Source organism: Mya arenaria, chromosome 11, assembly GCF_026914265.1.
Source record: "Mya arenaria isolate MELC-2E11 chromosome 11, ASM2691426v1".
Classification (NCBI taxonomy): domain Eukaryota; kingdom Metazoa; phylum Mollusca; class Bivalvia; order Myida; family Myidae; genus Mya; species Mya arenaria.
The window spans coordinates 41,999,850-42,023,887 of record NC_069132.1 but is presented as its reverse complement, the minus strand read 5'-3'; the positions used below and the strand labels follow the sequence as shown (position 1 = coordinate 42,023,887).

Below are 24,038 nucleotides of genomic sequence, written 5' to 3'. Positions count from 1 at the left end.
ACTCTGGTCAGTTTGACGGACAAAATGGCGGATAGCAACACGGCTTATCAGCCCTGCATTCTGATTGGCTGATAGGACCTGTCAATCAAATCCTGTCGTAAGGTCAATTGCGTTCTATTGGCTGAATTATACTCATCGGGAGGGAGATTAAACTCAAACATGAAAAAACATACAGTTTTCGAAAACGGTATCACGTGCGTTTTTTTTTAAATTTCAGTAGATGTTGAAGTTTTCTCTCAGACTACTTCCTGAATCAGAAGAGATATCTTAAGGTGCTTTTACGCCAAACTGAGAGAATGAAGTTACGCGTTACTTTCCACATGACAGTTACTGCTTCATAGCTTTGAATAAAAGAGCGCTATACGCAATAACAGCCACCTTCCTATAACTATAACAGGATTACCTTACAGCATATCGCTGTCAAATTGTATAGCCTGTACAAATGTCTTGAATTCAGACCTTATTCCCTTAGACGAAACTACTAGGCATTGAGCGTAATTATTTAGCATATCCTGCTATTTTATCTACGAAAGTTTTAAGTCATTGTTTAAGACTTTGATTGAAATATGCTTAAACAAACGATAAAATGTTTTTGCCCCTTATACATAGATTTTTATTCATCACTAATGCTTTCCTGGTAAACCAGGAAATACATCTAAATTATGAGGAATTAACTTCAGTCAATGAAACCATATGGTGGAGTCAGGTCAACAAGATAAATGTATTGGATTAGAAATTGTAGACAGACATAATTCTACAATGAATTACTTCCAGGAACATCCGTATTTCTTTTTCTCTTCCGGCTTAAAAGAGCATTGTCTGCATATGTTTGTCATCGCTTCATTTATTAAATTGCATAGACTTGTAAGTTGATCAAATACTCATAAACAATCCAAAGGGCGCCATAGATAATGATGGGGATATATGGCAGTTTTCTAAAGTGCTTAACAGTTTATGCTTAGAAGTACCTGAATGACTCAATAACTGTATTGCCGACAACATTGAAATTAAAGCCGATATTAAAACTTTTGTATAACACATATATATTTTGACTGATAAACCTTTAACTGCGTACTAAATAATGCATTTATGGAAAACATTAATTACTGATAACAAGATTGTAACTGAGTACGCAAAAATATTAAATGAATGGTGAATGCTAAAAGATTTACTGTGATTTACTATAGTTTCATTAGGTAGAAATACCATGTTTTATGCTCATTTATTTCAAATTCAACTCTGTTTCCTTCATCAGAACCATTGTTTTCGACATTTATTCATCCTTTTTGGAATATTAAAGCAATGTCATTAATTGTGGTAAATCTGATCGGGGAGTATGATTGCATCTTTAATAATTACAATATTGAACCGCTATGACACAGAATTGTTTCGAGAAATAGTGTAAGAACCATCACCAGAAACACACGAAGAAGACAAATTCTATCACAATAACATTATTATTAATTGTATTGCACAAACCGCGTAAATGACTTAACTCTCTGACCTTGCCTCGTCAAAGTCTTTGTTACGGCTTTCATTCAAAAGTCTCAATAGAAAAGAATGGTAAATTTAAAACGATGTAAAATCAACTTGAACACTCATTTTCAACCAATTTAGTTTTCGTCGACCGTGTCACGGTTGACATTGAAATGCTTGTCGTTTCTTGCACGAACATTTTCTTGCAAAATAATATTTTTGTCAAGTACCATTTCGATCATAAGAGTATTAGTATTGAAAAACGTTTAACTAAAGGTATTTGTCACGCTATTTTAGCGACGCGAAAGTACATTGTAGTTCCTAAACTACACACCGTACTAGCATAATACGGAATCAGAAAACGACAGAATGGTACGGTAATACAGATTTTCCAATACGGTGTGATGTATTCTAACTATTGGCTATGGAAAAGGAAATTTATAGGCATATACTTATTACTTGGAAAACCAATGTGCTATGATTGCCTTAAAACGTATATATTTATCTAACAAATGTAACAAATTTAATGATTATTCGTAAACCCCATCGTTAAAATGGAAATTGGGGTCTATGATAAAAGCGTACGACAACAAGAACAACCAAAACATTATAACATTTTCACATCTTTATGACCATTTATTTTCAAGACACACAAACACGCGAACACAAGCGAAGTGTGACAGAAGAAGGATATAACAGCAACTGAAGACCACAAGGTCACATGAAGGTCAGACTCATGATCAAGGACAACTTGTTGAATCCATTCTATATCATATTATGGCAAGGAAATGTAAACTACACCGATAGTTGTGGATGCCGAGACGCTCAGCCTTCTTTCATCATAATGGCATAAAATTCTGAAAAACAAACATGAAAAAGTGTGAAAAAAAATAAAAATAAAACATGCATCATTCTGTTATCCTCCAACATCAAGTTATCTGTATCCGGTTTTAATAAACGTAAATAAGTATATCTTTTAATAAATAGTAGAAAGTTTAGATTAAATGTTGCCCTTTTTATATATTTGCGTTTAAAACCTTAAAGTAAAATTATCAAGATCAGTTCATCCGAGTATGTTTCATTGATTTCTTTAATATGGTCAGGTTGATTAAATGTTCGAAAACTAATCCCGTCTTTAACTTTGCTGGACTGATCTTGAAAATAGTTTCTTGTGAATTCATTATGTGCAATGAAACGTATAAAATTGAGATTAACAAATATTTAGACAATAAAAAGAGAGCCTAAAGACCGGTTCATAGGCGCCAATTAATTATTTATGATGAAACAATGAATTCCTAGATAAGGACATATCGTTGTTATGATACAGTCCGTTCTCTCGTAGTGACTATGCTATATAAAAATGTGCATCTTTCACACTTAGCACGCTGTCCCTTTTCTGCATCACACTGATTAACCCCTGCTGTTGGTTTCATACTTTTATTTTAGTTTGCGCTTTTAAATGATGTATTTATTCGATACAGTACGTATCATCCGTCAGAGAAAATTTTCCGGGCATTTGTAGGTAGCAATTTAATCTTGTTTCTCCAACAGAAATAAGCATTTCAGTGATAAGACACTTACTTATTTCTTTCGATGACCTCAAACAAACCCCTCTTACGGCTTGCAATTTATCTTCTTACTACTACTCGACACTAAACATATTAAGTAATTTCTTTAACAAATGACATTAATTAATCATCTTATAATGCTTTTTGCATTAAAGAGCATATCTCGAATAAGTTGGCACTATGTTTGCGGGTCGGATTGGCTTGTGTTTTGATAAAATATTTCTCCCACCTCAGATAAGTAGATCCAATAAATTAACCATGCTAGATATTCTTATCTTGCCCACGGGCGATGATAAAATGCCCGAATGGAACTCCTTTTTCATGGTCAACACATTGTAATTACCTCCCTTGTTAAAGACTGTCGTCTGTAGAATCAAGGAAATCTTGTCTTATGGTAATATTTAGAACGCTTATTAATTATTTCTCGCTTCAAATGTCGCCATAAAACAGTTTTCACGCACCATTAAAGAAATAATGCTTCATTCTCCTTAGAACTATTTAAAAAGACCGATTTGACTATTAACATTAACTAGATCACTGCGCGCATATTCATGACAACCACGTGCTATCGCATATCCATACGCATTTATGTTCACTTAACACAAAAGAGTTCCAGCAAAAAATACATTTTTACTTAATTTTGTTTAACTGAGGTGGGAGAAAAAGCATCTACCATAGCCGCTCGTGTAAGATAGGTTCATCCCGACCCTCGCGCAGGGTGTTTTGCGGAAACTCGGTTAACGTCGTTTCCGCAAAACACACTACGCTCGGGTCGGAATGAACCTATCTTACACTCTCGGCCATGGAAGATACTTATAATCTCGAGGAGATGTCGAACCGTTTTTTAATCATGAATAACATTTTGGTTGTACGTATGAGACCCCAATAAATATTAATAAGTGTTGATTATATAAATATAATAATTATGTTCCTCACAATGCAGCGTTTTATCATTATCATTTTTATCATGCTTTAGCATAAACACATATGAACAGTCGTGAACAGTTAATCAACTTAATACCTTCATACTTTTACCATTTGAAGGGATTAACTTAATCTAGAAATGCCACAACAAAGGCTAAATACGAGTTTAGCATCTGAAATGACAAATGAGCAAATCCTCTAAACTCTCATTTCACAGTTGAACCTTCCGAGGTGAAAAAATCGTATATATACTTTTTTCTGTTTCGACATTTTAGCCCGTTATTACACCCAAATCAAACGTTAGCACGCACAGGACACAAATCCAATGACCTCTTTTGCCAAAATTACTTTACATATATGCATGCATGCTGTTTTTTTCTGATAAAATACGGTAAATGGTAATTTAAATTCGTTTTAGGCATATAATGCAAAAACAAATTGTTTGTTACAGTGTGAGGTAGGATGACATTAACTTTCATCTCGATAACACCAAAGGTTAGTATTTTACATACGTTTCAAACTTTTGTTTGGTGTTCACACGGAAAAAAAACATATTGCGACAAACGCCTATCCTCTATTTATCATCAAATCTACCTTCCTACTTCATTTTGCCCCTGTCTTCTCTATCATCCTCTCTGATCATCTCGCTTACGGCCTTTTAAGAGCTTGATTAGGTTCCTTTCAATATACGAAAAGTACAAAAGAGGGTGGGGACGGCCACAAATTAACTGGATTCGAAATGTCATTTTAATGTAGTTTCGAGATACAATTCTATTCAAGAGTATATCATACATCTTTTGCAAAATATGGTGTAATACGGAGTTGAGCACATTTTTAAAAAAATAAATACTTTTTCGTTCAGATAATTGTGAAAACCCGTTTGTATTTATCCGGAAACGTTTTTTTTAAGTTCCAGGCTATCCAATTAGAAATGCCGTGTGGTTTCATGATGATATATTTCAAATAAGAAAGATACTCAATAGCATGTGGAAAAAGTACCATTGTCGAATGGATAGTGTCGATCATTTTGGCCAAAGCAATTCCATTTTAAACCGTGTTTAAAAAATATTTTGTAAAATTTGCAAAGCTCTTTGAAACACATGCACTTGTCTAATAGAACGTAAATACTAGGCTTTCGAATTGTTTGTGTTTATATCAAATAAACTCTATTAGGTAACATGCTAATTCCTGAGCTATCCTAGATTTAACACCTACAATATCAACACCCTTACTTTCCCATGTGAGTTTGCCTCTGTCGTCTGTATCTGCCTCTCTCATCATCTCACGAACCTCTTCGTCAGTCAATTTTTCACCAAGCTGGGACATCACGAACTGAAAGGTAAACACGTACAGTTAAGTTGATTTTTATTTCTAGAAAAAAAGAGAAATAACTGTTAAAGGAGTGCAATATGACAACATGCATGCGCTTATTTTCTTTTAAAATCAAAGGAGTTGAATTAAGGGTATTACAGACCTATGCATATTTCGTAAGAAAATGAAATAATTTTTAACAAGTCATTTCAGAAAAAGTATAATAACAGTTATAAAACACAATTTGGACACAGAAGGTCATAACTTTGCTAAACTCGAGTCGATTTTAACGAAAGACAAACTGTATTTTATAATGTTAAACACATGTGCCACAATTATGTATGTCCATTGTATCTGTCTCAAGTTATCGTTCGAACTCCGAATTTCGGAAAGTTCTATGTTGAAAGGGGCCTTAACTCTGTTAAAAGCTGGTAGTTTGTAAATAAAGTCAAACTGGACATGTAAATTAAGATGGTAAACATGGGTGTCAGCTCTTATTTCAATCCGTTGACCATGTCATTAACTGTCGTCCGGACATCGTTTGTTTTTGCAAATTGGAAAAAGGGGACACAATTCAGTACATAAAATGATGGTTGGAACCTAAAGTCGAACTCAACCTGTGTTTATGGCGTTAAGCATGTGTACGAAACATTGAACATAAACCAATATCCGACCGAACGACAAACAGACTTACCGACAAACTGACTGACAAGCATACTCCTATTTACAATATAATCATGGCTTCATCCAAACATTCACGTCAGCAGTATCGAAGTGTCCGGTCTGTGATACTTCTCAACAGAGTATCAGATTCAACTAAACTTTTACTAATGCAATTCGTAGCTTCAAGTCTTCGATGTATACAATCAGGTCACAAAGCTTCTTAAACTTCGCTTCGGAAGCCGAGTAGACTATTTTCTCCCACCTCAGATAAGTATATCCAAACATTAAACCATGCTAGAAATTATTATCTTGCCCTCGGGCAAAGATAAAACAAGTGCCCGTTTGGAACTCCTTTTTAATGGTCATCACATTGTAATTACCTCCCTTGTTAAAGACTGTCGTCTGTAGCTTCATAGAAACCTTGTCTTGTGGCAATATTTAAGATGCTAATTAATTATTTCTCGCTTTAAATGTCACCATAAAAAAGTTTTCACGCACCTTTCAAAAAATAATGCTTCACTCTCCTCAGAACTTTTTAAAGACCGATTTTAGTATTAACATAATCTAAATCACTGCGCCCATATCCATGACAACCATGAATTATCACATATCCATACGCATTTATTTTCACTACGCACAAAAGAGTTCCAGTTGAAAAATACTTTTTTTTACATAATTTTGTTTAACTGAGGTGGGAGAAAAGGCATCTTCCAAAGCCGCTCGTGTAAGATAGGTTCACCCCAACCCTCGCGCAGGGTGTTTTGCGGAAACTCAGTAAACCTCGTTTCAGCAAAACACCCTACGCTCGGGTCGGGTCGGGATGAATCTATCTTACACTCTCGGCCATGGAAGATACTTTTAATCTCTCTTACCGTACATTCAATTTAGCGGTGTTGATGAATATTGTTTGTTTTCAAGGTTCCTTTAACTACGCCTCATGAACCCACTACACTAGTTTCACTACAACCATACCTTTAAGTCAGCGGGGTTGATGAATCCGGTCTGGTCTCGGTCAAATATCTCAAAGGCTTCTTTTAACTCTGCCTCGTGGTCTACGCCATTCATCTTTTTCGACATCATCATAAGAAACTCCTCAAAGTCTATCTCTCCATTACCTTCAAAGAGGAACGTTATGTTCATACAACCATTGGCAAAATGATTTAGCATTTCGTGGTTTTGAATGCTTGAACACCAAAACCGCCTAAATCGACGATTGTGTGTTGAGCAGTTTAAGTTTCGGGGACATCAACATACAGCCAGTTATGTGAGTGTACGTATCCCATGACCGAAGCCTCTATATTTGAACAACCGGACTGCGTTGCGTTGGATTTGATTATGACACTAATATGATAATGAGATGGGGAGAAATGTGTTTCATCCCCTTATGAATAAAGTTCATTTGTGCTAATTGAAAGGCAAAATCACTGGAAATTTGAAACACCAGTCAAAATTTGGATTTAACTTACAATAGTTACATGTCAACTGGCAATAATGCCTTTCCGTAACAAGGGGTTGAATTACCTTTCTGCCATATTTCTTATATCCAATTACCTGAGAACTTATGAAACTAAAAATAAACACGTAATAAGACACACACAGGGCGTCAACTTGTAAAATGGCAATATATGTTTTCAAAAACCAGACACAGGTATTATCCCCAATAATTGGATCTAGCATGAGTAACAGGTACTGACATTCTTATTGTTCAATGATATAAGTGAACTCCTACGTTTACTCATAAAATAGTGATATATATATATATATATATATATATATATATATATATATATAATTATGAGATACAACATACCATCGACATCCACCTCAGCAACCATCTCCTTCAGTTCTCGCTCTGAAGGGTCAAGGCCGAATGATCGCATGACCACGCCCAGTTCTTTTGATGTCATGGTACCGTCACCATCTTTGTCGAACAAACCGAACGCTTCTCTGAACTCTGCAAACAAAAAATCAAACTTGTCGTGACATTTATATTAAAAACAGGTGTACAAGGTAAATTATCTGGAGGTTTTTTTCAGAAGCTACCAAATCGCTATCAGTATCACGTGACCTTAAAGGGGTTCTCACGTGGGTGACCAAGGGTCCCAACCGATGTTAAAAAATAATTGAGTGATGTTAATTTCTGAATATATTTTTTTGAAAGAAATGATATGAAAATAATTCTTCGCCTATAAAGGACTATGTTTTTTTCCTTCTAAACGTGTGAAATATTGTAAATTTGCTTGTTTTTTAACAATTCAAAACTATCACGTATGGCATATACCTCTTAATTTGTTCACTTATTATTGGCATTGGCTTACTGTGTGGTTGTTTACTGTACAGTGAATAGATTAAGAGCGTTGCACCATCTTAGACAATTTAAATTACAAAATGGAAGATGATGTAACTTCGTAATTAAAGTAATTAACGATAGAGATAGAAACTATATGCATGAGCCCAGTATCATGAAGGTTGGATTGGTTTAATAGTGTAGGTGTCCGATTAACAGATACGAGGTGGTGGGTTTGAGCGCCACCAAAGGGTACTTTCTCATGACCTCTCAAAATGGACATCAGTAGGAAACAGACATGAAAGTGATTTTATAAGCCAAATGCTTTCGTCATAATCGAGCTAAAAGAAAATAGTATAAACTTAGCGAATGAGACTATATTTTACCAATATCCAGTTAAATTCTCAATGGTCAAGGCGGCCAAATAGAAACTAAAGAGGAGCATACAACGTAACATGGCAATAAGTATATCAGGAAGCTATCAAAATATTGTTCCTAGCAAATAATAGGCTGAACGCCATGGCATGGTCTGTGTAAATATAGTACTTATCGCTGGGGGTCTAAACCCGTTTACATGCGCTCCATCTAACACATGCCAAACCATTAGCTTGATTCGCATATAACAACGCTATTTTTACAATGGAATTAGATATTCGTTCACCTTTGTCTAGCGATGAATGTTTCGTTGTATTTCAGCACTCAAAAATCAATAGAATCAATTGTTTTAGATTATTCTATATTATGACTAAAGTTTATATTGATGGCAAAGAGAGGCGAGGATGCATGAATTTTCAAAATAATTAGCGAAATGTTGAAGATGTACGATGATTTATTTGCTATATAGTTATAGTTGGACTATATGGAGTGTATATTTCGTAAGGAGCAATTTGAAAGTGCTCAATGTCTCCTGCCTCCAGTACCTTTGTAGTATACCTGATATAACATTGAAAGATGCACTCTTACTCCCAAATAAGATTTACCACAATTAGAAATATTGTTTTAATACATGTAGTATAAAAAGGATGAAAACATGTCGAAAACAATGGTTCTTATGAAGGATACCGAGTTTAATTTAAAAGAAATGAGCATAAAACACCGTGTTTCTACCTTTTGAGACCATAGTAGACCACGGTAATTCTTTAAACATTCACCAATCATTTAATATTTTGTGCTTTCTGCTATTAAATACACGGTTTTAATCTTGTTATCAGTAATTAATATTTTCCATAAATGCATTATATAGTAAGTAGTTAAAGGTTTATCATGTGTATGTATTGTTTTTGAATAAGAGTGTCAATTTAAGAAAAAAAACTCACACTGTATTATTATTATTATTATTATTATTATTATTATTATTATTATTATTATTATTTTAGTTTTCAATTATTCGGTAGGGTAAGGTCGAGGTCGTTTCACTGCTGGGTGCGTCCGTCGCGGGGGTAACTGGTCCGAGTCCCGGTCGGGGAATTTCTAAATATGTTAACAATAACTGTTTACTATGTTTGCCAATGTGTTTGTTTTATTCCGTTGGGTGTAAGCGATTGGTACTTAAATAAAAATCATGCATATAAAAAGTACTCCAGCGAACATAACCCTGCCCGAATCACCTTTTCTTATAAAAAGCAGTTTTATGTCAGCGAATGCATTAAAAACAACTTACAAATCAATAGTACATATGTACAAAGTAGGAATTATCAATTGGGTTAATAAAGCTGTTTATTTCATGCTCTCAAAAAGTAAGTTTTAAAAAAAATACTATTTTACTGTTTCTTACATAAACGACTCTTTAACAGCGTGAAATAAACGTTACGAAAACAAATATATGACATCAACTCCTTCAATTTGGCGTGGGTTTTTTCTAATGAACTGTCATTTTGATAGCATTGTTAACCGCCGTTTCATTACTGGTCTACATAGAAAAAATGTATCAAATAAGTGAATGAAATATCAGAGTATATTATTGCCAAGTTTAATTAATTCTTTTGAAATAGGAAATATGAATCAATATTAACAAAATGAACACTATGTTATTCAAGTTTATGTATATTTGATCATATTATTACAATAGCGATGCCAAACAGAAAATTGATTGCCTTAATGTTTGTAATTACTAACTTAAAGATATGTATTTGGGTAGCGCGGAGTCTTTCATTTTTTAACAAAGGCCTTGTATTTTTTCGTTTACGATACATTGGCTGAATTTGCAACTTTTGTTATCTTCCGTCAAATTTGGACTTAGCGTCTCCGTTTTAAATTGCTCATAATGCATGGCGAAACCTTGAGTGTTATTCAATATAACACTCAGACATAATCTTATCAAAGTGGTTGTTGTCAAGTCCCGTAGGCTGAATAATCGTTCGTCTTAGAAGAATCTTGGCCATGTTTTATCTACAAGGTCGTTTGTCATTGTCTGGAAGAAATATGTCACATAAGAAAAAACACAGTAGTTGAAGTTATGGTAGTGATGGTTTCGGTGGTGGTAGTTGTGGTGGTGATGGTGGAAATGGTGTTGGTGGTGGTAGTGGTGATGGTGGTGGTGTTGGTGGTGTTAGTCGTGATGTTGGTGGTGGTGGTAGTTGTGGGGATGATGGTGTTGTTGTCTTTTTCTCATTTATTGTTAAAATAGATAATATAATTACCGAATGATAATCTCAAACACATTATAAATAAAAAAACATATCTATATTGTTTCATATTTTCAGATATCAAAAACTAATCACGCACGCGCAAAAACAAAACACACACACACGCACGCACACACGCACACACACACACCCACACACACACACACGTACACACACTCACACTTCCCCTTCACTTATTGATGATTTTACTATATGTGGTTGTGTAAAAAAAGGAAAAAAAGAGTCTATACTATTTATATGCATTCTGGTTCTGTATACAATCGGTATCTTAATTATCTTAAAATTATTATAATTTTAATACATTCCATTTGAGAGTGTGCTAATCATATCTATCGTTTTGTATTGCGATATCTCCTTCAACTTTTTGTTTGAGAGTTAAGTATTGTAAATAGGCATTTAATGATGGGATAGTGTTTCGGTATTTCATTGAAAATATATAAAATTTCATTAATAAAATAAGGAAATTACATATTGGTGTGTGTTTAAATTTGATATGGATACCGAAAAGTGCTATTTCTTTCGTTATAACGATATTTATCGATCGCTGTTTGATAAAGTCATTTAAGGCACTCCATAGTGGATGATGGTGTTGGTAGTGGTAGTTATGGTAGCGATTGTGTTGGTGATGATGTTGGTGGTGGTGATGGTGATGGTTTTGGTGCAGGTAGTGGTGATGATGAGTGGTAGTGATAGTGGTAGTGGTAGTGGTAGCAGTTGTAGTAGAAGTAGTAGTAGTAGTAGTAGTAGTAGTAGTAGTAGTAGTAGTAGTAGTAGTAGTAGTAATAGTAGTAGTAGTAGTAGTAGTAGTAGTAGTAGTAGTAGAAGTAGTAGTAGTAGAGGCAGTAGTAGTAGTAGTAGTAGTAGTAGTAGTAGTAGTAGTAGTAGTAGTAGTAGTAGTAGTAGTAGTAGTAGTAGTAGTAGTAGTAGTAGTAGTAGTAGTAGTAGTAGTAGTAGTAGTAGTAGTAGTAGTAGTAGTAGTAGTAGTAGTAGTAGTTGTTGTAGTAGTAGTAGTAGTAGTAGTAGTAGTAGTAGTAGTAGTAGTAGTAGTAGTAGTAGTAGTAGTAGTAGTAGTAGTAGTAGTAGTAGTAGTAGTAGTAGTAGTAGTAGTTGTTGTTGTAGTAGAGGTAGTAGAAGTAATTATGGTGGTAGTAGTAGTAATAGAATCAGTATCATTAGCAGAAATAATTGTTAGAGGTGGAAAGGATGACTGTAATAACCGAAATAATAAAATCAGAAAATGACATAATTAAAAACAAATAGTCAGACAAAGCAATAGGCTGGTGCTTAAGACTCATCATCAACGTCATTAGATTAGCATTTGACATACCTTCAATCTGCTCTTCGCTAAGCTCTGTACTCTGAATGAAACAAAAGGAAGTATTATTGGTTCTGCTGTTGTGTTATGGAAGCGTCCTAGACCCACAGTCTAAACTATTGTTTCAAGTAATAATTAGCAATAATATCTCACTATGGCGAGAAACTATCTCCTTATTACGAGATAGAACCTCCTTATTCCGAGTTACCGTTCCTTATTAGTAGGTACTAAATTCTAATTAAGATATTATGAGCCCTGAAACGAGTTTCTAGTAAAGGGGTCTTATTTTCGCCTTAATTAGGACTTAGTATCTCCTACTCACAAGATAGTCCCTCCTAATTAGGATTTATTATATCCTACTCACAAGATAGTCCCCCTTAATTAGGACTTCGTATGTCTTATTAATGAAATACTATCTCATATTTATGATAAATCATCTCATACTAAGGAATTACTATCTTATTATTATGTATACATCGGCACTAGAACGCTTTCAAATGGTGGCATGCATTACATGCTAGAAAAACAATAGGTTAATTATTTCATAATTAGGACTAACTATCTCATAATAAGGAGATATTATCCCTCAGAAATAATATCGACATCGGCATCTGGAAGCTTTCATATGGTGTTATCCATTAAATGTTAGAAAACAATCATGTTAATTATCTCATAACTAGAAGAATCATTCTCATAATTAGGAGATATTTTCTCTCAAAAAAGTATAGACAACGGCACTAAAAACTTTTTATTTGGTGTTATTCATTAAATGTTAAATAAAAACAATTATATTATTAACTAGGACTTCAATTCATAATTAAGAGATACTGTCTCTCAAAAATAGTATAGACAACGGCACTTAGACCCTTTCATATGATGTTAAGCATTAAATTAGAGAAAATACTTAGGTTATTTACATTAGAATCTAGACTTTCATCTTAATTAGGAGGCATTATCTCACAAAATAATAAGACTTAAGCACTCTGACACTGTCAAATAATCTTATTGAATTCAGAAATCAATTAGAAGTTTAGAAACGTCCACATTGTGTTATTAAAACAATACAAACATATGTAACGCACATAAAATGAAGTTCAACTCGCATTGTAATCAATCATTTCGCTTGAATGTAAACAAGATCATTGATAAATCAAATGATTATTCAAATTCCAAAATGATTGAGATCAAAAATATGAATAGATAAAAATGCTTACCATTTTTATATAAAATATCCGAGCGCGTTGTGAAATCTGTATCACTAAAAAGCTTTAAAACTCAATCAGCTTTTGTTGACTTTTAGGTGTTTTAACAAGCATGTAGAATCGTTAAGAACGAACAGATTGAAACAATATTGTTTTATCCAAAAGCAATTTTAATTTAATCCTGATTTCAATTGAACAAATAATACCACCGCTGTATTTTAAAAACTGAATGCTTTAAATCAGTTCAAAGGTCATCGATTAATCGGTGTTCATATCAGTTACGGAAATTTAATGTTCTTTTCTTCAACGTTTATGACCATTTCCTTTTTTATGAATTAAAAGTTGATCTTATCAGCTTACAAATTGATCCAGATTTGCCATTTGCATAAGTTCAATAGAATAACAAGGTTGAATTACAAAATCGCGCGGTGAATCTCCGGTAGCAAAAAACTATGATATAATTTCGAGCTGTTTTTTTTTCTGCATACAGGCAATCCTGTCATATCATTAATCAGCCTTAGAAATATAATACGCTTACTAGATTAAAGGGTTGTTGACCTTTAACTGATATAAGCAATTTAGTTCTTAAACTGTTAACTACTTAATGACGCAAATGAAATAGTTATATTCTAACATGCGGCTGACCCCACCCAGGCGTTTTACAGTGTACTCATGACGTTTTTTTGCTACTCATTCATTTTTATTTAAGCATTTAAGTTTTTAAATGTATAACTATTTTATGACGCAAATGAAATATTTATATTCTTACATGCGGCTGACCGCACCCAGATGTTTAACGGAGTGCACGGAACGGGTATTTTGCTACCAATTATTTTTAAAGTAAGCATTTTAGTTCTTAAATGGATAATTGTTATGACGTCGACATTAATTTATACAGACATATTCATTCATGAGGCTACCCCACCCTTTTCGGTATACAGATGCGATTTACGCAGTTCTTGGAATGGATTTTGGCCATTTTTTATATTTATCATTTTTATTCTAATGCGGATACATATATTATGATGTCGAAATGAAATTATACAGACATGTTAGTACATGAGACTAGCCCCAACCTTTCGGAGTTATTGATCAATTCGTTTTTTTTATATAAGCATTTAATTTCTAAAGCGGATAACTTTTTCATGACATCGGACTAAAATTATATATGTGCATAGGCATATGCTATGACAAAAATATTCCGAAAGACGTATTAGTTTTTTCACATTTACAGAGACGATTGTTTAGGTGCAATCATATATATATATATATATATATATATATATATATATATATATATATATATATATTTAGCACAAATCGTTGGTATGAATGACCCATAGACAAATCTGAAGAATAATAAATGCTTTAAGCTTAAACGTCATTAAAACGTTTTTTCCAGGTCATATGACACGAAAGCATAATTTCATTTCCATCAAACGACTGTGGTATAAACTGGTTCGGTATTATTAACGTACGCGGACAGCGGACGTAGACACCAATCACATGGTATGCATACCTGGCATTGAAAACAAACTTTACTGAAGAAAACCTCAATGGGGTAGCCTTTTTCGTTAATAAAGATGTTTATGAGTTTGTTATTTGTTTATGTTTCTTTTAACATTTCAGTAAACGGGACCTTTCAACACCATAACTGCGTGTTGATAAACAAACTGGGCTTATCAGCCATTAAAGGTTGAATTGGTTGACTCTTAGTCTGACGGAATATTGTATCTTGATTTTGCAGGCGTTTGCGTTAAATGAAATGGTGGTGAAATGAAACATTACCACAATGCAAAAACGGTTCGTGTGTATGTGGTGTTTGTTCGTATGCATGTGGTGTTTGTGCGTGGGTATGTGGTGTTTGTTCGTGCGTACGTGGTATTTGTTCGTGTGTATGTGTTATTTGTTCGTGTGTATGTGGTGTTTGTTCGATGTGGTGTTTGTTTGTTCGTGTATATGTGGTGTATGCAGTGTTTGCTCTTGTGTATGTGGTGTATGCTCGTGTGTATGTGGTTTATGCGGTGTTTGCTCGTGTGTATGTGGTGTTTGTTTATTAATGTGTATGTGGTATATGCGGTGTTTGCTCGTGTGTCTGTGGTGTTTGTTCGTGTGTATGTGGTGTATGTGGTGTTTGTTCGTGTGTATGTGTTGTTTGTTTATTCGTGTGTATGTGGTGTATGCGGTGTTTGCTCGTGTGTCTGTGGTGTTTGTTCGTGTGTATGTGGTGTATGTGGTGTTTGTTCGTGTGTATGTGGTGTATGTGGTATTTGTTCATGTGTTTGTGGTGTTTGTTTATGTGAATGTGGTGTTTGTTTGTTAGTGAGTTTGTGGTGTATGCGGTGTTTGTTTGTGTGTCTGTGGTGTATGTGGTGTTTGTTCGTGTGTATGTGGTGTATGTGGTATTTGGTCGTGTGTATATGGTGTTTGTTCGTGTGTATGTGGTGTTTGTTCGATGTGGTGTTTGTTTGTTCGTGTATATGTGGTGTATGCAGTGTTTGCTCTTGTGTATGTGGTGTTTGCTCGTGTGTATGTGGTTTATGCGGTGTTTGCTCGTGTGTATGTGGTGTTTGTTTATTAATGTGTATGTGGTATATGCGGTGTTTGGTCGTGTGTCTGTGGTGTTTGTTCGTGTGTATGTGGTGTATGTGGTGTTTGTTCGTGTGTATGTGTTGTTTGTTTATTCGTGTGTATGTGGTGTATGCAGTGTTTGCTCGTGTGTCTGTGGTGTTTGTTCGTGTGTATGTGGTGTATGTGGTGTTTGTTCGTGTGTATGTGGTGTATGTGGTATTTGTTCATGTGTTTGTGGTGTTTGTTTATGTGTATGTGGTGTTTGTTTGTTAGTGAGTTTGTGGTGTATGCGGTGTTTGTTTGTGTGTCTGTGGTGTATGTGGTGTTTGTTCGTGTGTATGTGGTGTATGTGGTATTTGGTCGTGTGTATATGGTGTTTGTTCGTGTGTATGTGGTGTTTGTTCGATGTGGTGTTTGTTTGTTCGTGTATATGTGGTGTATGCAGTGTTTGCTCTTGTGTATGTGGTGTTTGCTCGTGTGTATGTGGTTTATGCGGTGTTTGCTCGTGTGTATGTGGTGTTTGTTTATTAATGTGTATGTGGTATATGCGGTGTTTGCTCGTGTGTCTGTGGTGTTTGTTCGTGTGTATGTGGTGTATGTGGTGTTTGTTCGTGTGTATGTGTTGTTTGTTTATTCGTGTGTATGTGGTATATGCGGTGTTTGCTCGTGTGTCTGTGGTGTTTGTTCGTGTGTATGTGGTGTATGTGGTGTTTGTTCCAGTGTATGTGGTGTATGTGGTATTTGTTCATGTGTTTGTGGTGTTTGTTTATGTGTATGTGGTGTTTGTTTGTTAGTGAGTTTGTGGTGTATGCGGTGTTTGTTTGTGTGTCTGTGGTGTATGTGGTGTTTGTTCGTGTGTATGTGGTGTATGTGGTATTTGGTCGTGTGTATATGGTGTTTGTTCGTGTGTATGTTGTGTTTGTTCGTGTGTATGTGGTGTTTGTTCGTGTGTATGTGGTATTTGTTCGTGTGTATGTGGTGTATGTGGTATTTGTTCATGTGTTTGTGGTGTTTGTTTATGTGTATGTGGTGTTTGTTTGTTAGTGAGTTTGTGGTGTATGCGGTGTTTGTTTGTGTGTCTGTGGTGTATGTGGTGTTTGTTCGTGTGTATGTGGTGTATGTGGTATTTGTTCGTGTGTATATGGTGTTTGTTCGTGTGTATGTTGTGTTTGTTCGTGTGTATGTGGTGTTTGTTCGTGTGTATGTGGTGTTTGTTCGTGTGTATGTGGTGTATGTGGTATTTGTTCGTGTGTATATGGTGTTTGTTCGTGTGTATGTGGTGTTTGTTCGTGTGTATGTTGTGTTTGTTCGTGTGTATGTGGTGTTTGTACGTTTGTGTCTCACGATCAGTGCCGTTTGAGCCTTAACTTGTGTCTGTATAAACAGGGTATATGTTTCAAGTTTTGCTTCCTGTGCGTGTCCCTGTAGTATTCGAAAATTATCAAAATCTCTATAAGCTGTTTCAATACATTCTATTGTACATCTTGGTATAAAAAGCAAACACCGCAGATCAGCAAAAACTGTATTTATCACTTCATAATATTTAAATTATGTTTCTCATGTAAAATTGTTAAAATGGCTTTAAATATGGAAATTTATTTCATTAATTGAAGTTATTTGATTGCGTGAACATGTAAATATATTCATAGGTTAACATTCTGACATTGTCTATTATGTAAATAGCGAAAAGTATTATTTACAATTTGTATAAAAGTCAACGAGGCTTGTATTCAGAGTCAACGAAAGCGTCAAAGTCAGGGTAAACAAGATTTTTCATATATTAAAGCTTCACTCTCACAGACGAAACGTTTTGACAACTGGTTTGTAATTTTGTCTTAGAATGAACCATTTTTTGCGTAAAGGTCTTCAACGATTCATGTATTAAGACTGTTGACAAAAGATGAGATTGCAGTTTTTCATATTTACGTTCGAAAATTGATGTTTTATGCCGAAAATTCATTTTTCTTATAACGTGATTAACGCTTTTAGCCATAAAACTTCAACTAGAGAAAGCAAGTGATCTGATATTATGTCAGCAGTTTTATATTACTGCTTTCCCAATCTCATTAAAATCATATCGTGACGTTCACTTCATTTCATTACGTTATGTACATAGCGTAACGTCGTGAAGCGTGTATTGGGGATCTGATTTTAATGATAATGCTTTCCAGATATGTACGCCAACATTGATTCATTCCAAGACAAAACATTGTATATATAAAAGTTGTCAAAAAGGTCAAACTGCGAGTGTGCAGCTTTAATTGGACTCGTTCATAGGTTTGTTTGGTTTTCATTTTTGATTCAGAAATCGTATTCATAAGGGAGTTAACTCTCGTATATTAAATCCCTTTCCGATAATACCACGCTTGGTTACTTTTATTTAGAGCTCATAGTCATTGTTAAAATCAATGTCGCGTGGGCGGTCGTCTTCAAGTATGTACCCTCCCTCTCGCTCCCTTTGTACTGTATTAAATATTGCGATTTATACTTACCTGAACGCTTACTTAATGTACACTTATATTACAGATCAATAGAAGCCAAAATCACCTATAAAGGGGGAAATATCAAATAAAAACAGTAAAGTGACAATTAAGATCATATAGTAACATAACATAACGTATCTTAATTCAGCATTTAACGGCATATGCACATTTATAGCCATATAATAAAGTACAATATGGAACAGTGACGACACGTATTATTTACAGAAAGGTCAAGTATGCAGCCTTTTTACGGCCAAAATAATTAAATTTTCATATAATGTGTTTAAGATATTCCCAACATAATTACGACTTAAGTCCGCCCAAAACATTCCCTGTGAATAGTTCTTGTGAATATAGCAGTAATTAGTATATATACGTCTTAATGAACGTCTGTTTTTCCAGGGGTGGTATTCAATATTAAACTTAAGTTTATCTAATGGTCATACATTATTGACTTTATTCACTCTATTGGTCATTTATTTATATCAAGTAATCCGATTAGTTATATCATTCTTAAATCCAATAAAGATCAATTTTAAATACCAGCCCTATTCTGTTTCTCAAATCCCAGATCTGTCCCTAGTAGCCAGACTAAACAATAACATAGCGTCAGGTGTTCTATGTACAGCCTGGCTCAGCATGGTTCATAGAACTAATTCGGGATTATAATTTTTCACACGGCTTATTTAATATCAGTTTTTTTTAAATCCGTGATTACTGGGGAGTATTGGATGTTATTTCTTTAATCATTCATACAGTGCACGTTTCTTATTCAGCAGAATAAAATACACAACCTTGAAAGATATGTTTTTTTATAGAAAATGTAGTGAAATTGTTTGTTAAAACTAAAGTATTAAAGTACAACTCAGTTTCGTCTTATGCACGCAAAAAAATCAAATTTGTTTTTTTAAGTACTTCGCCATTAACTTGTTATGAAACTTATTTATTTAAATATGAAATATCTTCGTCACTCACTTATCCTAAACTGTTCTGTCACAGGGGGGCAGAAACAAATTATTTTCTTATATGTATATATATATAGGCTTAAATAAACAAATTAATTTGTTTTTGCCCCCCCCCCCCCCCCCCTGTGTTTCATTGGAACTCCATGTTATCAAAACATTTGCAGTATATAAGCTTGTATAATCCTGAGTAATTGAACGTGATTGATTTGTCAAATAAATATTTGACCAACTTGTCCTTATAGACCACTTAGCTACTTTTCCGTATATATATGTGTTTTCAAATATTATGGAAAAAAGCTTTTGTCATAGGTGTGGTTTCAATGCAATACAATGTACATTGTTACATTTTTTTTATTTAATGCATCGAATATCTGTTAGTTTAAACATTATAATTTTACAGCGATTGTGAAGACACGTATGAAAGAATAGAAAGTCACTCTCGTTGGCACGATGTTGCACGAGAGTGTGGTCTTGTGTTGTGGGGAAAACCGCAGTACCCGGAGAAAACAAACTTGCCCGGCTTGGTGACCAGTACCCTAACTTACATACGCCCAGGCCGTGAATCGAATCTAGGTCGCGAGTACGCTAACCACTGCGCTATACGGTCAACCAGTCGAATAACAGCTAACCAAATAATAGCCACAAAAATGCACGTTAAGGGAACTTTTTTTAACATTTGGATATTCATTTTGTTCCCTAGAGTCGCCAAATAAAAATTTGCCAAAGACTCTGAAGCCGCTGTTTATATGGACTGTTAACAAGAAAAGATTCAAACAACTTGTATGAGCATGCAATCATAATTTGTTTCTTGATTTATTGATTGCAAATAAATATCGTATGAGTTAAATATATAAATGAATACCGCATGTATTGTTATCTTTTTCATACAGTTTATATAAATATGGAATAATTCCTGATAATCATTATGGAAATATAGTAACATAAACATAATACATTACCATATTAGTTATCCTTAACATTTCAAACAATTTAAACAATACGAGTATATTCCAATGAATGGTACAATAACAGACATACTAGTCCTGGGCATATCAATGCAAATTGTAGAATGTAAACACAAACAAAATAACAACAACTATGTAATCAATTATTTATGATAATAAAGAAGAACGGATCAGGGTAAAGCTTACTTAAGCTTATTCGCTTCTAACACTTTTTAAGCTGCTTATAAAGTTGTAATGGAAACATAATTGATATATAAACAATTTCAATTACTTTAAAATACCTTATAACTGATTATGATACATAAAAGAGAGACAACCAAAATACAAAACGATATTTACAACAAGAGCGATATTACATCAGATTAATTTAGTGTCCTTCTCAGTGTACATTTAGTCTTCCATACGTTGCCCTGCAGGATGTCATTTGACAAAGGGAACCAAACTCCACGCAGTGGTTACCCCCCAAAGCACTCAAATCAGGGATGATCAACAACGCATTATGTTTAACATGAAACAGAACAACTGATGTCAATGGTGCGAATCAAAATATGCTGCCGGAAAAGTGACGAGACGTCATCAATGGATTTTTATCGGCATATAACGGAAACAAATTCTGCAAAACAAGAAAGAATATTGGGAGTTATTGCAATTTATAAACGTTTAAGGAATCACACCAAGCAGTCGAGTTTACTTGTGTCATAAGTAAAACAACGGTGTCACATTTCGATCTGAAATTTTTTTCGTAAACGTGCTCATTAAACCCGTTAAATTAAGTGCAGAATCAATGCCATAAATGTCCTGTTTTTATTGAAAACAGCTTACACCCAAAACGAGGTTACGCCTGGAAATTTATAATCTTTAGCCGTTAGACGATCTTTATCGAAACAGGGCCTAGCGGTTATATTGAACCATGGATACTAAAAGGACAAGCACAGCAGCTAAAGTATTATGACTGAGTATTAATGTGATATTTGGGCCTGGGGGTTTAAACCACATGACGGGCACCAAACCTCACACTTGCCCCGACCTCACGCTTGCCCCAACTTCACGATTGCCCCAACCTCACAATTGCCCCAACCTCACACTTGACCCAACCTCACACTTGCTCCAACCTCACTCTTGCCCCAATATTACACTTGCTTTCCCAACCTCACTCTTGCCCCAAACGCACACTTGCCCCAACCTCACACTTGCCCCAACCGCTAACTTGCCCAACCGCACACTTGCCCTGACCTCACACCTGCCGCAACCTCACACTTGCCCCCACTTCACGATTGCCCCAACCTCACAATTGCCCCAACCTCACACTTGACCCAACCTCACACTTGCTCCAACCTCACTCTTGCCCCAATATTACACTTGCTTGCCCAACCTCACTCTTGCCCCAAACGCACACTCGCCCCAACCTCACACTTGCCCCATCCGCACACTTGCCCAACCGCACACTTGCCCCGACCTCACACCTGCCGCAACCTCACACTTGCCCCCACCTCACTCTTGCCAAAACCTCACACTTGCTCGAACCTCACAATTATCCCGACCTCAGATTTGCCCCAACCTCACACTTGCCCAACATCGCACTTGTCCCGAACTCACACTTGCCCCATCCTCACTCTTGCTTTGATCTCACACTAGCCCCAATCGCACGCTTGTCCCGACCTCACACTTGCCTCAACCTCACACTTGCCCCAATCGTACGCTTGCCTCGACCTCACACTTGCCCCCAACCTCAAACATGCCCAACCTCGCACTTTCTCCCAACCTCACACTAGCCCCGACCTCACACTTGCCCCGACCTCACACTTGCACCCAAACCTCACACTTGCCCAACCTCGCACTTTCTCCCAACCAAACATTCCTCTAACCTCACACTTGCCCCAACCTCACATTTGCCCCAACATTTATCAATAAGTACAAAAATAAATATATGTATTAGACCCACCAAGATCTGTGTATATTTGAATTTTCGCCATTACTTTTATTCTCATTAATTTTGCAAGTGAATTTCATTATTATGACGACTGTTAAATATACCTTGTATGTTGATAAGCCCATTTTTGTTCACGTTCGCCTCAAATAGCATCTCGTCAATTTCCTCGTCCGTCATTCGGTCTCCAAGGGTCTTCATGATATCTCGCAGGTCACCGGAGCTGATGTAGCCTTTCCCGTTGTCAAATACCTTGAAAAGAAATAAACGTTCAGCGCATCAGACATTTCACATTTCGTCAATCTCCGCGCCGGTGGGTCTTCATAGTTTCTCGCAAACCCCCGGAGGTGATGTAACCCTATACATTGTGAAATATCTTGTAAATATCTTTGTAAAAGTAATCAACATAAAAATAATGAAACAATTTACATCTCGTCCACCCTGACGTACGTCTTTTCGCCAATCATGGTATTTCCCAGTTCTGTTACGCTGTGGCATCCGTTTCCGTTGCCAATAACTTTGATAAAAAATTTCTTTAAAAACTAAAAAAAAACTGCTACTTGGTGACGTTATCTTCAACGATCGTCTTTTGGTCATCATGATTTCTCGCAAGTCACAGGTGCTGATATCTCTCTCCCTTGTAACCAAATCTGAATATCAAATTCATAAAACGAGAAACGTCTTGTACATTTTGGCGTTTTATATGTGTTTTCTGCATGGCCGCTGTCGTAGCAATGAAGTCTCCCTCCCCTTTGTCAAATTACTTGAAAGAAAAGGCTATTTTTACTCATGAAACCATTCTAATCGTGTCCAACCGCTCGTCCCAGGGTCTTTCGCGGGTGCGTTAGGCGGATATCTCTCTCCCTGTAAGCAAAAAAGAACTTCAAACTTATGAAAAGTCCACCGCTCTTGTTGTGCTCTCTTTATGGTCACCAGAGCTGATGCTAGATTTCCTGTTGTAAGATTCACATAACATTTTATGAAAAATCCACATCTCATCTCTACTCATCCAATTTATCCCCCTCGTACGTCATCCGTTTCCCCGTGGTCACTCGAATTTTAAATGAGCTGTTCACACTGATCCCTTTTTAAGTGGCACAATATAAATTGATACATTATTATATATAACTGATGTTTCACTCATTTGACCTTGATCGAAAAAAACCCAAAAACATATGATTTGTGAACAGATAAAACATATTACTAGCCATTACGATTGAGTTTTTAATTAATAGCTACGTGGCCACAAATTCCCTAGTTAAAACAAGCCCAAAATATCGCTAATATTTGTCAATCGGTACACATATCGATATGTTTTTTGGTTTTGGTTTTGATCATGTTTAAAGTCAAATTGAGTAAACATAATAATGCATTGAAATTAAAAAAAAAATGTTTGCATCAGCTTATAGTGTTCCCGTTTAAGTCATAAACACATAAATACAGTCATACCCCGTTGGCTCGAACTCCAAGGGACCAACGAAAATAGCTCGAGCCTCGGAAAATTCGAGCCAAGCGGCACTGCTTACATCCAGTTTAAAGAAATCAGTCCTTTACTTCCAGTTCGAGACAACAAGTAATTCGAGCCAAGCGAGTTCGAGCCAACGGAGCTCGACTGTAGTTCATCTCTGCCACTTCCTCTCTGTCACTTCCTAGTGCGTCATCCAATCTATTAGAAATTTCATCATATATATCATGTCTGTAAAGCTGAGACAACCCTACCCATTGTCAAATAACCC

At 35.5% G+C, this 24,038-nt stretch overlaps 2 protein-coding genes across 2 annotated transcripts in view; both read right to left on the bottom strand.

The window, feature by feature from the left end:
• Positions 1-2,083: 2,083 nt before the first annotated feature.
• LOC128207203 (neo-calmodulin-like) lies at positions 2,084-13,683 on the bottom strand. The gene is made up of 6 exons (XM_052910000.1): positions 13,404-13,683; positions 12,202-12,232; positions 7,753-7,896; positions 6,915-7,057; positions 5,201-5,300; positions 2,084-2,333 (listed from the first exon to the last, which is right to left on the bottom strand). Exons 1-6 carry the CDS (start codon positions 13,404-13,406, stop codon positions 2,302-2,304), a joined length of 453 nt encoding a protein of 150 aa, XP_052765960.1. The 5' UTR covers positions 13,407-13,683; the 3' UTR covers positions 2,084-2,301.
• Positions 13,684-20,227: 6,544 nt separating this feature from the next.
• Positions 20,228-24,038, bottom strand: part of LOC128207202 (calmodulin-A-like) — an 8,534-nt gene continuing 4,723 nt past the window's right edge. The window contains exons 5-6 of the mRNA XM_052909999.1: positions 22,410-22,554; positions 20,228-20,988 (exon numbers count right to left, since the gene is read on the bottom strand). Coding sequence (XP_052765959.1) covers positions 20,963-20,988; positions 22,410-22,554 — 171 coding nt within the window. The 3' untranslated portion in view covers positions 20,228-20,962. The remainder of the gene's footprint in view (positions 20,989-22,409; positions 22,555-24,038) is intronic.

Bases quoted from the DNA above. Each gene is read 5' to 3' on its own strand.
- LOC128207203 (XM_052910000.1), bottom strand. The intron at 5,301-6,914 runs GTATGGTTGTAG...TTTACCTTTCAG, and splicing joins TCAACCCCGCTGACTTAAAG to TTCGTGATGTCCCAGCTTGG. The intron at 2,334-5,200 runs GTAAGGGTGTTG...TTTGTTTTTCAG, and splicing joins AGGCAAACTCACATGGGAAA to AATTTTATGCCATTATGATG.